This window comes from Phoenix dactylifera, chromosome 1 (genome assembly GCF_051530095.1).
Source record: "Phoenix dactylifera cultivar Ajwa chromosome 1, Ajwa_hap1_PhDact_Kaust_v1.1, whole genome shotgun sequence".
NCBI classification, from domain to species: domain Eukaryota; kingdom Viridiplantae; phylum Streptophyta; class Magnoliopsida; order Arecales; family Arecaceae; genus Phoenix; species Phoenix dactylifera.
The window spans coordinates 5,780,896-5,793,827 of NC_143190.1; the positions used below are offsets into that span (position 1 = coordinate 5,780,896).

The window sequence follows — 12,932 nt, forward strand, 5'->3', positions numbered from 1 at the left end:
TAAATGAAGCTTCGTTTTCTTACTAGAAAAATGCTGCGCTGGAAGAAAATAATAGGTATTATATTTTTAAATTATTTATTTTAATAATATAACTGGAAGCAGTCTCTATAGGGGTGGCAATCGGGTCGGGTCAGGCATAAACAGGTCGGGTCAAATACAGATCGGGTCAGAAAACTATAAATCTGAACCCGACCTGTTTATTAAACGGGTCAGGAATTACAAACCTGAACCTGACCTGTTTATTAAACAGGTAACTCGACCCGACCCGTTTAACCTGTTTAATAAACAGGTAACCTATTTACCCAACCCGACCCGACCTGTTTAACCTGTTTGCCCAACCTGACCCGTTTAACCTGTTTAGACCTGTTTAATCTGTCCAACCCAACCTGTTTAACCTGCCCAACCCGACTTGTTTAGACCTGTTTAGACCCGTTTAACCTGTTTAGACCCGTTTAACCTGTTTAACCCGTTTAACCTGTTTAGACCTGTTTAACCTGCCCAACAGTTAACCGGGTTAAACGGTTTAAACGGGTCAGACATCTAAAACCCGTATCCGACCCAATTAATAAACAGGTTAAACAGGTCGACCTGTTTACGATCCGAACCTGTTTAGGCCAAACCCAAACCTGTTTATGGCGGGTCGAACACGGGTCGGGTTGGCGGGTCGGGTCATATTTTGCCACCCCTAAGTCTCTATCTATCCCATCCGAGATTTTATGGAGCCGCCACCGTCCCATCCATGATGCATAGAAATTTGAGTGGCAGCGCTTCTCAATGGAGAAGGATGAGCGGGCTCCACAGTCTCTATCTATCCTCATCCGCCAAGCAGCCCCACTGCCTCCCTTCCATCAGAAAATATTCGATACGGACTGTAAGTTTCTGTATATCCTTTCCGATCCGTAGATTTTCTCCATTAGAATCCTCATCCACTTATAAGTACGTCACTCCAGCACCATCTCAGTACCAGCGGATCAGAAAGTGCTTTCACTTGGTTTTTATGCATCCATTCCACAGCCCAGCCCGAGACGACAAGAAAGATAGGCAAAATTAAGTACGATCCAAAGAAAAGATAGACAAAAATAAGAGAAAAATCAAACAGATCTCATGCCTAAAGCGCATATAAATAAGACTCCAACCAATTTTCAATACTCAGATGATGTGAGAAACACGAGCCTGCAGTTTCTCTTGGTGGGAGGAGCAATGCTGTATTGCTATGCCCCTCTTGCTTATAACTATTTTTTATGATAGCATGGAAGCGGTGGTGTTAGTATCATTAAATAATAGGATAAAACCAAATTTAATCACAAAAGAACCTAAAAAGAGATTGAAGGGAACCAAAAGAGGATAGTGCATCGCCTCGTTCGCTGTGCAGCATTCAGGAGAGTTTTTATGGATCCAACAGGTTCTAGTTTCGATTGATTTTACTAGTATTCTTATTAGTGATGTAGCTGGCTGTGCTGCTTAAGCAGCCGAACCACCAACAAAAAAAAAAGAAAAAAAAGAAAGAAACACTAGGTATGCAACAGTGGCAGCAACAAAGAGTAGAAACATGTGACTTTATCCCTCACTACCCTTCTTTTCTTAAACACCTGTAGAAATGTTAATAGAATATCCAAAATAAGAAATGCCTCCAACATAATCAATATCACTTTGCTTTATATTTTCTTGCTCATCCATTATTTAGAAGATTTAACTCAATCAAAAAACATGTAAAAGATGAAATCAGGGGCTAATCATTAGACCAACAAGTGGATCTTGAGTGAGATTAAGGGGAAATATCCTTTCTTTAATCAGAATTTTGGGAAAATAATGTTCACCTGAAGCCCATCAGATGGATGGATGGATTGGATGGAAGGAAGGCCCCAAAAAAAAAATCCTTTTCAATCATAATATTAATTAATAGAAAAAAGGGTTTCTACCTGCATGCGTTGTATATATTTTCCAACTGGAAACCAGGCAGAGAATTTTTCAACTCATCTTTTGTCAAAAGAAGGAAAAAAGTTTGCGTCCGGAATCGAATAAGTTCCCAGTTCCCATCTCTCCGGCGTAATAATTGAGTCCCCCGGACCCCACCCGCTCTCCTTTCTTCACAACGGCAACGACTTGTCTCCTCTCGTTGTTCTTATAGGATCGAAGAAAGCTTATATTAAGTTAAAATGGGCGGCGAGGTGGTGGAGGAATCCGCCGACCCGGCGCCCGGCGGTGGCCCGCGGGCTTCTTCTTCGCGGCCGAAGCTGACCGTCCTCCCGCTTATCGCCCTCATATTCTTCGACGTCTCCGGCGGCCCCTTTGGCGTGGAGGACTCTGTAGGAGCCGGCGGCGGCCCGCTCCTCTCCCTCCTCGGCTTCCTCTTCTTCCCCCTCCTCTGGTCCGTCCCGGAGGCCCTCGTGACAGCAGAGCTCGCCGCCGGCTTCCCGTCGAACGGCGGCTACGTCCTCTGGATCTCGTCCGCCTTCGGCCCCTTCTGGGGCTTCCAGGAGGGCCTCTGGAAGTGGGCCAGCGGCAACCTCGACAACGCCCTCTACCCCGTCCTCTTCCTCGACTACCTCAGCCCCTCCCTCTCCCCCGCCGCCCGCGCCGCCGCTCTCGCCGCCATCACCGCCGCCCTCACCTTCCTCAACTATCGCGGCCTCCACATCGTCGGCCTCTCCGCCATCCTCCTCGCCGCCTTTTCCCTCTCCCCCTTCCTCGCCCTCGCCCTCCTCGCCCTCCCCAAGATCCAGCCTCGCCGCTGGCTCGCCCTCGATCTCCGCCGCGTCAACTGGCGGGGCTACTTCAACAGCATGTTCTGGAATCTCAATTACTGGGACAAGGCCAGCACGCTCGCCGGCGAGGTCGAGGACCCCACTCGGACCTTCCCCCGGGCGCTCTACGGCGCGGTGGTCCTCGTCGTGGCCTCCTATTTGATCCCCTTGCTCGCCGGCACCGGGGCGATGGATGGGTCGACGCAAGGTGAGTGGACGGATGGCTACTTTGCTCAGGTCGGGTTGGTGATTGGGGGACCCTTGCTCAGATGGTGGATCCAGGCCGCCGCGGCGATGTCGAACATGGGACTGTTTGAGGCTGAGATGAGTAGTGATTCGTTTCAATTGCTCGGAATGAGTGAGATGGGGATGCTTCCGGCGTTCTTTGCTATAAGGTTGGTTGATTTTCCTCTTCTCTTCCTCTCATCTGATCCTAAAAATGGAAGCTTCTCAATGGTAATTCTCCAAGAATCCAAGTAAGATCAGTATTTTCTTTTTAGAAAAATGGACAATGCCCTTTGTTCAAAAAAGATTTACAAGGACAGAGCCCAAGGTCTCAGAAGAGGGAAGCCATCCAACACCAACTCAACCAAAGGTTGAGCAACAGATGTGGGTGGTCCGGTGGGCACTTGCAGGCAGACAGCAAAATAAACTACAGTGCCACCATTAAAGGATAACCCTAACATCTAAACTCATCAACCATAATGGACCAAAAAGATGGACATCATGGGCAACAAAAACACGGTTGTCTGAAACAAACAGGTTCGTTTAGTTTCTAGTTTGTGCATTAGTTATTAACGAGTTCCTCTATAAAGAAGTACCAAGTGAGGATTTGGTTAAAAAGGAGTTATTTTTGATTAAAAAAGACTTTTTGAGTTCTTAGATGCAATTCATTCTAAGTCTTCATGCAATGAGAGTAGACAGTTTCACTTTTCTATTCAAACTAATTTGCAGAAGCAGATAAGGGTTTACCTGATTGTTGAACTTTCTTAATGGCAATTTCTTACGCTCATCGACGCTGTTATTTTACAAAATTGATGTTATGAGAGCTTAAAGATAACTATTCAGTTTTTTTGATTGCTTAGAAATTGATGAACTAGTTACTAATACAGATCCAGTGACACTCAGATATAGATTTATAAGTTTTCTTTAATTTAGACTCGCATATGGGAGGAGTATAGAGTTTGGGTAAAGCTTTCAGATAATTTGAATTCTGGAGGAAAATTTTGAAGGCTGTGATTTGTTTTCTTGGTAATATTTCTTTGTAGATTTATATAGCAACGCACTTAAGGTTATGACATGACCTTTGTTTTTCCTTTTTGTCTAAATGATGCTTTTGTAGATCAAAATATGGAACCCCAACCATTAGCATCTTATTCTCTGCAACTGGGATTATTTTCCTGTCATGGATGAGCTTTCAGGAGATTCTGGAATTCCTTAACTTCTTATATGCTTTGGGGATGCTTCTAGAGTTTGCTGCTTTTATAAAACTCAGAATCAAGAAGCCAGATCTTCACAGGCCATATAAAGTTCCAGTAGGGACATTGGGCGCAGTGCTGCTTAGTTTGCCTCCTACTTTCCTGCTCATCCTTGTCATGTGTCTGGCCTCCGCCAGGACATTTATTGTGAGCGGAAGTGTAATGCTATTCGGGGCTCTTCTATATCCTGCTATTGAACACATGAAGAGAAGAAATTGGATTGAATTTATTTCTACATCTGATCTTTCTCAGAGTAGTTTTGAATCTGGCCAAACACAACAGCAAGTTATAGATGAGGCTTCTGTGAATCTTTTGCCAGATCGTTCATCTGGCAAAACAGAGCCAGAAGACCCTGAAATTGACTTGGAAGGGGTTTTAAAAGTAGAATAGTAAAGCCATGTACACTTACATGAATCTTTGCAGAATTGATGATACTTAAGCCTGTAAGGTAATTCATTATCTGCAGATGTATCTATTTTTTTTTGACTAAAGGAAAGGTTTATTATGAGTCGGATGACTCATTGTATAGATTTATCTCTCTCCTCTTACTTATACTTTGCATATCTTGGTTTTCCAGTGAAACTCTGGATTTCTGGTGCATATGCATGAACTCTTTCAATTAGTTATTTAAAGTTCTCACCATGCTGTATAACATATCCATCAAGTTATATTTTAACCTTTCTTTAAGTTTTGTTATTACTGCAACATAGAGTACTTAATCTCAACTGGTAATATGTGCAAGAATTATTAACAGTTAGGGTGTCTCCTGGGAACAAGTTGCAAGCATGCCCAGTTTGAGTGACAAGATAAGGGTCCATGCATCAAAAGGAATGAGGACAAATAAAGAAACTAATACCACAATAACAGTAAAAATCAAATCGCCTGAGGAGATAAGAGAGAAAATTAATACAAGTAATTGTAAGGAGAGTCAACATTGTATGGCTGCAGCAAACCAAATGAAAAAGAAGAACAATATAAGGAAATTAATGATGCAGCTCCAGTATATATGATTAGTGATAGACTGATATCTAATCTTTGGCATCTTTTTAGCAGATAGATATTGTAATCAGTTCCTGTTTAACACAAATTAAATTTAAGGAAGGAGTATAAAGAAGTTTTGGGAGGAGATAGATTGGTTAGAGAAATGAATTCTTAAGATAGATATAGGTAGGATTCTGTGGGTTTTCTTGTTCTATTTTCAAAGGTTAGAGTTGATGAAATTCATCTTTCAGATTCGATTTGTTGCACTTGTTGATAAATTATGTAATTTCCTATCATTGTCACCTAATTAATGGCTCAATTCAGAAACTATTGCAATTACATTTTGTAATTATGCAAAGAGGGCCAATGTCTTATTCAAGGTTTTAGCAGCTCAAACAGAAGTTCTATCATGGGCTGAAGCAATTTGTTTTTGTCTATATGTTACTTTGATTGCAAATTCATTTACTAATTTGGAATCTTCTATGCTTGATATTAAGCAATTAAGCTATACAACAGCATCCTTCCAATCTTGGTGCTAAGGAGCCCTCCCAACTTTTACTTGATTATTCTAGGGTACATCAGCATTAACAAAGTTGGATCTCTTTTAAGGTATGAGAACACGAAGAATATAGAAAAGCTTCTGCTGATATAGTTGTTTCTTGTGTTCAACATAATCAATCTTTGACTCTTCAACTCATGAGGGATTATGAATGATTTGATAAACTAAGAATTCTTGGAATACAATGAGCTATGGAGGTTGATGCGTGACTTGAAAGACACATAATAGCAAAACACAATCTGATGGTTCGTCATGATGCTTTAAGTACATGGTGATGACAATCTGACAGTTTTCCCAACACAGTAGAAACAAGTACAAAGTTGAATTTGTAATTCCATTGATTATCGATGTCCAAGCCAAACTTACTTTTACATGTCGAATTTTCCTGCCAAAACCAGTCAGACCCCAAGTTAATAAATGAAACAGCAAGTATGATTTGCCATGATCTTGGTTTTAGAGAGAATGGTTATATTCTAGATCTTGCATCAAGGTTTCTGTTTCAAAGGAAATAATAAGCTTTGCTTTCTCTGATGACATAGACAATTTTTTGTTTTTATTTTTATTTTCTATATTTGAGATGAAGAAGAAAAGATTTCACAACCCCTTACAAAATCTTTTCAGTTAGACGAGCTGAATTATCAAAAGACAGAACTTCAGCAATGAATAGAAGATGCATGATGTCTCAATCCATATTAACATCTGTCTGCCTAGCAAAGTTTCCACTACAGTCATCCACCCTGTTGGCCTCATGGTAACCATGCACGAAATGGATATGTTGGAAAGCCTTTGTACGATCCCAGATATCATAAAAATGTAGAATGACATAGATAGAACATTTTCTCGTGGAGGATGTTTTTGCTTGAAAGAATGTACACAGTACAGATATTCGGCAAGGAATGGAAGATACATGTCCTGATCCATACAAACCCAACTGCCTAGCAAAGTTTGTGTTACAATCTGCCGCCTTTTTGGCCTCTTGGTAAATATGTGCAAGATAGACATGTTGGAAAGCCTTCATAGGATCCAGATATCATAAAATGTAGAATGTAGTCAATACAATTTTCCATTGGATTTTTTTTTTTTTGCATGAAAGGAGTGCAAACAGGATATTTTCTGTTTGTCGAATCATACGTTCCATGTCCATGCAGAAATCTAACACAAGCTGATTTGTTTATTGATTCTGTGGAGGTGACTCATCGAAGCAAATATTGAATTTTGACCTGTTCTTGTATTTAGTCTGAAGAAGTGCAATGCACTTGTAACATATAAGAAGCAAGAAACATATTTTAAGCAGATAATGCAACTAATATCTGACATGGGAAACATACTAGTTATATCACAATAGAACACAGTTGTTATAGGTATTACAGAGGTGACATTTCATGCTGCATGAGAAGAAAATTTGGTACATTATAGCATTCCAAGATCTGAAAATATAGTATTCAGATTTTCCATGATACGTTATAATTTAAATCTGGATCTTCATCTATGCCGAACTAAATGTTGTTATTTCCTCTCTATTCTTGCCAGAGTAGTGGAGCCAAAGGAAAGGATGCTTCTCTGTCCTTGCCTTGATCTGTTTTTTTCCATATGCAGGAGAAGAGGAGGGTCCAATGTTGCATCCTTTCTTTATCTCTTTCTTTCAAGGTTACAACTGGGAGATTTAGATAATGGATACTGTTCGACACGTCCATGTTACTAACTAAATCCAAGTCAAGGGATTCAATAATCATCAACCACTTTGGATAATATAATTTAATTATTTAAATCATAATCTAACATCAGTTTTGGTTAAAATTAGATTTATTATATTTTTGGGACAATATGAAACAAAAGCTCTTTCTTCTTTCAGCACTAATTGTAAAACATCTCAGATTAGAATAATAAAAGAACTAATGGGTGGGTGTACTCTTGTAAACATTGATTCATATGCTTGATGATTTATGTCCAATTATTAGCTTCGTCGGTTACTTCCATTAATGTGGTTCATGTCTGTCAAAAACCAACTTTTAATCTAGAGACAGTTAGCACTGTTTGTCCGGTGATATTGAGTGTCTTTACATGTATGTTTCTATGTGGTCAAATCTAGACCCAACCTCTATATTGGTTATGCTCAGCCGATTCAGTATTCCTATTGCTTCATACAATTGGTTATGCTCTGCCAATTCAGTGTTCTATTGCTTCAAACAACACCATAGCTGTTGTCCACATCATATGCGGCACTGGTCTGAACTATGATATAATGAACTTTAAGAGGTCTTTAAGTCGTACTGCTCACCAAGTGATCATGCCTGATACTATATTTGTTCATTTACCAAAGGTCTCATCTACAGGTGCAATTAGAGTAGCTTATTAAATCTTACAGATCTTTTAATGCCCAAGTGTCTAACTTCTGTCCAATTTCCAATCTGATTATAACAAGCAAAGCAGTGCTGTAATAAAAGGCTAGTCTTGCTTTTTGGCCATGGATTAAATAGCAAATATGACGGCCATTAAACAGCCGCATCAAGATGTGTACATACTATTGCAGACCTTGCAAGTTACTCCTTCTGGTCAGCCTGCTCTCATTATGTCTTTCCTGGCATTCATTCTTTTTGATGACATGGAACTTTTTACTGGACACACTGCATGAACTACATCTGTCTTTCAGCAAGATAAAATAAACTCCAACAAAATTTTCAGAATAAATCTTTGTTAATTTATTATAAAAATATACAATAACAGCCTTTAAAAGAAAATTCTTCTCTCTTTTCTGTGTCACTAGTTTCAAATCACTGATATATTCCACCTATGTGGCAGATGAAGAGTATGAAACTACAAGTTCTTAATCACTTCTCCATGATACAATGTCATCAAGAGTCATGAAAAACATATTCTTTAGTATGCTCCTTGCTTTTCTTACTCCCTGCAAAATCTGAAAACGATTAACCAGTCACTTCTAGATGTGTTAGTTCTGCACACAAGCATGAATTCTTTATTTATTTGGAGTGCGGTACCACGTTTAGGACTTGGTAATGCCTAGCTTGATTGATTCAAATCTAATGTACCACAAGCACAAACTTGAGAAGACATGAGATTGCCAAAGTGCAATGAATAAGGTGTGTTTCGTGAGAATACTATCCCTGTCATTTTCTGAACATGATTCCTGGCTGAACTTTACCCCCTTAAGCTCTAAAAAAAGTTCATCTTGAACTTAACCCAAGCTAGTAAAAGCTCATCTGTTCTTATTCCTGTCAAATTTTTTCAGCATTTCGCGGAAACCTTTTATAGAAGTCAAAGCCTCCCTTTGCTTTATCCATGAATATATGTAAATTCCAGCACAAAACCTTTTCACCAGCTGATAATCCATATCTTGCATGGAATTCTTCAGCTGAAGACATTCTAACTTCTGGTTACCGTTTATGATGGCTATCTTTGACAGTTCTTGACTCAGTTCCAAGTCATGGTATGCCAGAGATGCCATTACTATTGTGATAATTGTTTCTCTATCAATCCAGTTACATTTTCCATGCGTGAGAAATCCTCTGATCACCTATTTATCTGCAAAACATTAAGGAGAAAAATACACATTTTCTTCACGTGTAGTGTTAAGTGCCAGGTCCAGATTGAAAAATTTATCGGTTCATGCATCTGCTGTGTATCTTGGAGCCTGCTTGACTTAAAGTTTCACCTCCGCAGCCAACCCCATTTTGACAGGAAAAGGCTTATGATGATCATGATATGCATCTCCCACATACTAGTTTGTGACATCATTATTGATCTCTTTTTGTCGTGCTCTTAGAACTGTGTTATTGATATCTTCGTTCGGCGCCTGTATTTCTCTAGTCTTTTTCTCTGATTAAATCCCCTTTGATTGTTTCTACCAAATGATCCACTTTGACTGTTCTTTGTGACTTACTCAGCCCCTCAAGATCTTAAAAGTAGCCACCAGATCAGGGAGGTACAGGAACCCGCTGTTTACTCTTGAATCTGCCAGATTGCCTTCGAGGATTCCCTGCAATTTATTTGTTGTTACTGCTTCAAAACTCTGTTCCAGTGAAAGGATTCATAGAATATAAAAAGTCTTGCTTTAGCTAAACCTACAGTTATTTGTACATGATATTTCCAGAGTAGTTCTTCTAATTCACACGAAACCCATTGCAATTAATTTCCACATCAAAATGATAAAATCGGAAAGATAGTTTTTAGTATATCTTGAATCCTAAGTTTCCTTTTCCTTTTTCCACTCCTTGCTATTTTATCCTTTATGCTTAATGTTCGTTCTTTCTTGCACCATAAAGGAAAGCCAAGTGTTCAGTGCTTGTTGAATCATTGACTTTCTTTTCAATACTTTTCCCCCTCCACCTTAGTGTATATTGTTAAGCTTTTTGTTCCTGGTTCTTTCTTGCACAATAAAGAAAAGCCTATGAATTCCGAGAGTTCTGAGCAGGTAGAGGATTTGTTGCAGGAAAAACACTGGCCTACCGTTAGCCTAGAAAACTCAGACAAACATGTAACACAACTGAGAGTGTAAAGTTATGAATGCTTTGTTCGAAAGCCTGCAATTGAATGGAGCAATGGAATGTGTTGCACTGTTTGTGTAATCAGTATTGTGTGAGATTTTTTTTGTGTGTCATCCAAGCATTTTCAGAAATCCTCTGTCTTTCTTTCTTTCTTTTGTTTTTTGTTTGGTAAAAGAAATCCTCTTTCTTTATGCATGTCAGTTTCCCCTCCGTACCAAGCTTATTCAATTCAGAATGGGGACTTCATGCAATTGCAAAGGTTTTATTTACTTTCTTTGGTGCGGTTTTCGTGAAGATCACTATCCTTTTAATGCAGGTCTGGTATATGCTAGGTTCAGTATTTAAAGGACTCGAACCACAAGAGATGACCTCTGGTTTCATGAGGCTTGATTTCAGTGAAACGACCCTGTGGCAGTTCATTTAACTTGGCCAACAAACATTTCATTCCCTGTACGCTGGCGTGTATCAATGAAAAAAAAGGCGGCCAAGTAATCTTGGTGTAATTTTTGATCATGGAGATGGTTATATTGATTAATTATCAAGAACTACTTGTTGGGATGCGATACCTTCTGGGGAAGTAATTTTTTTTTCTTTTCATTTATAACTCATATAGTTTATGGGAAGAGGAGAAGAGAGAGTGTGGACAATGAAAATTTAGAGAATAACTTCATGTTTAGTTGAAATTTTCAAAAGAGAGGTAAGAAAGTAGTTTTCTTATGAAAATAAGATTCCTATATTTTACAGCACAGGAACATAGGAAAATCCAATTTCTACCAATGAGAATTAAATATTTTTTTATTAAAAATGCTCTTAAGCTTTTAGATAGAATGAGATAATATCTCTCTCTTTATTAAAGGTATAACATATATTTTATACAACTTTTTGAAAAAAATAAATGCTTAATCAAACATAAATTGCTTTGAAATGTGCTATTTTTTCATAAACAATTAAATATGCAAGAATTTCTTGCTCGTTTGTCAGGCATCAGTTTTTCAAAAAAAATATTTCGATGAGAAGAATTTCTTTCTGCAAACTGAACTAGCCTTTATTACCGTGTTTCTTGTTTTTAAAATTGAATGAATGCATGGGACCTACACAAGAGATTTCATGTGATGTCGTGGGAAGTCCACGAAAGAAGGAAATATGAAGATTTCATGTGCACAAAAGACCCATGTCGGGATCCCTCCGGGGCTGGGTGGTTGGCGTGCAAGTCGTGCAATAAAGAATCCTCCAATAATGAAGCAGAGGGAAAGAACAATTTTGCGGATGTCACAAAGTTTATCATCAAATGTTTTGCTTATTTCGAGATGAAAACATTAGATATATTATGTAGATCGTTGTTAGATGTTCCATAATTTGATCTACCCCATGGTTTTTTTTCCTAGCCAAGGTAGCTAGAACTATGCGGTGTATACCCCTCGCTCAAAGAGAAAACAAATATCCATGATATTACTTTAGACGAGGCAACTGAAGGTTGCATTCATATATTTCATTATTCACACATAAAAGGATCATTTTCTAAAATATCACAATTTGGGCTTTCTAAGTAATTAACCACATAATTACATTGAACATGGATTTGATATTCTCTTGGGTGCAAGATGCTAACTCACTACTTAGAAGATTTACACTCAGTTCTTGTGGCGATTCAAGTTGAGTTATTTTGAGAGCTTTTGCATTTTGTTTTCGATTCACTTGCAATAAGAGACAGAAAACTAAAATGAGAACAAAGAATGCTCATGCAAACAATATTGCAGCCATCAATCTTCTATATATTGATACCTGATCTACAACTTCTAGAGGTTTGAGATATTTTGCCCGCTGGATGCATTTACTTCCATTCTCAGCAGCTAATTCTACTCAACCCAAAAAAGAAAAGAAAATATTGTTTGCAATCTCAGTGATAATGTAAACAACCAATCAGTGGCTTCATCATGAGACTTAAGTCAATTAGGTTTTTCTTTTTAATAAAAATGGGTTCAAGTCAACTATGGGGCACCATTCTTGTTCAAATTTTATGATTTGATTTCATCCTTGGATCAAAGTAATATATAAAAAAAATACAAACGTGCCATGATAGCCATGTCCCTGGTCCTGAGGCCAGGAGGGCTTAGACAGCAATGACATAATCCCAAAGCAACTTGTGGTACCAACTACCAACTGCCAAGTGCTACAACAACATCATATATGATGAACATTTTACTATCTTTAAACGTTAGGTAACGAGATTTTAATGTGTCTTCACTCATAAGAATTTATTGAGAAGAAAAAAAAGACAACCACTCTTGGAGTAAAAAATAGAAATTGTTTTTTATGATTATGCTTTTAAAAATTTAAATTTGCATGAATATCTTTTTAAAATTTATATTTATTTTTATATTTTTATAAAATATTATTTTTGTATAAATATTTTTAATATAACAGTTCCTCTGGCATGGTTAACAAAAATCATATTTATTTTAATTAAAAATAAAATAAAATTTTGAAATTATTTTTTTGTCTTCTATCGCGATTGTTTTGTAAATATTTTTTTTAAAATTTAAAATTATTAATTTTTTAATAATATTAGATGATATGGATATATATATATATATATATATATATATATATATATATATATATATATATAAATAAAATAGTAAAATAAGTGTTTTACCGAAATATACAC

General features: G+C 37.9%; 1 protein-coding gene across 2 annotated transcripts; it reads left to right on the forward strand.

Annotated features, from left to right (window-relative positions):
* The first annotated feature begins 2,090 nt into the window (after positions 1-2,090).
* On the forward strand, positions 2,091-10,829 carry PUT5 (Amino acid permease family protein). 2 transcript variants are annotated; one of them, XR_015976561.1, is made up of 3 exons: positions 2,109-3,139; positions 4,087-4,670; positions 10,581-10,829. XR_015976561.1 is itself a non-coding variant. In XM_008782694.5 (2 exons), the coding sequence occupies exons 1-2, from the start codon at positions 2,157-2,159 to the stop codon at positions 4,610-4,612; spliced, it is 1,509 nt and encodes a 502-aa protein (XP_008780916.3). In that variant the 5' UTR covers positions 2,091-2,156; the 3' UTR covers positions 4,613-4,750. The 2 variants fall into 2 exon arrangements, 1 of the variants encoding a protein (XP_008780916.3); XM_008782694.5 differs by lacking the exon at positions 10,581-10,829 and having other exon boundaries at positions 2,091-3,139; positions 4,087-4,750.
* Positions 10,830-12,932: the final 2,103 nt, after the last annotated feature.

Excerpts from the sequence above, each read along its gene's own strand:
- PUT5 (XM_008782694.5), top strand. The coding sequence starts at position 2,157 with ATGGGCGGCGAGGTGGTGGAGGAATCCGCCGACCCGGCGCCCGGCGGT. Across the intron at positions 3,140-4,086 it reads CCGGCGTTCTTTGCTATAAG|ATCAAAATATGGAACCCCAA; the intron begins GTTGGTTGATTT and ends ATGCTTTTGTAG.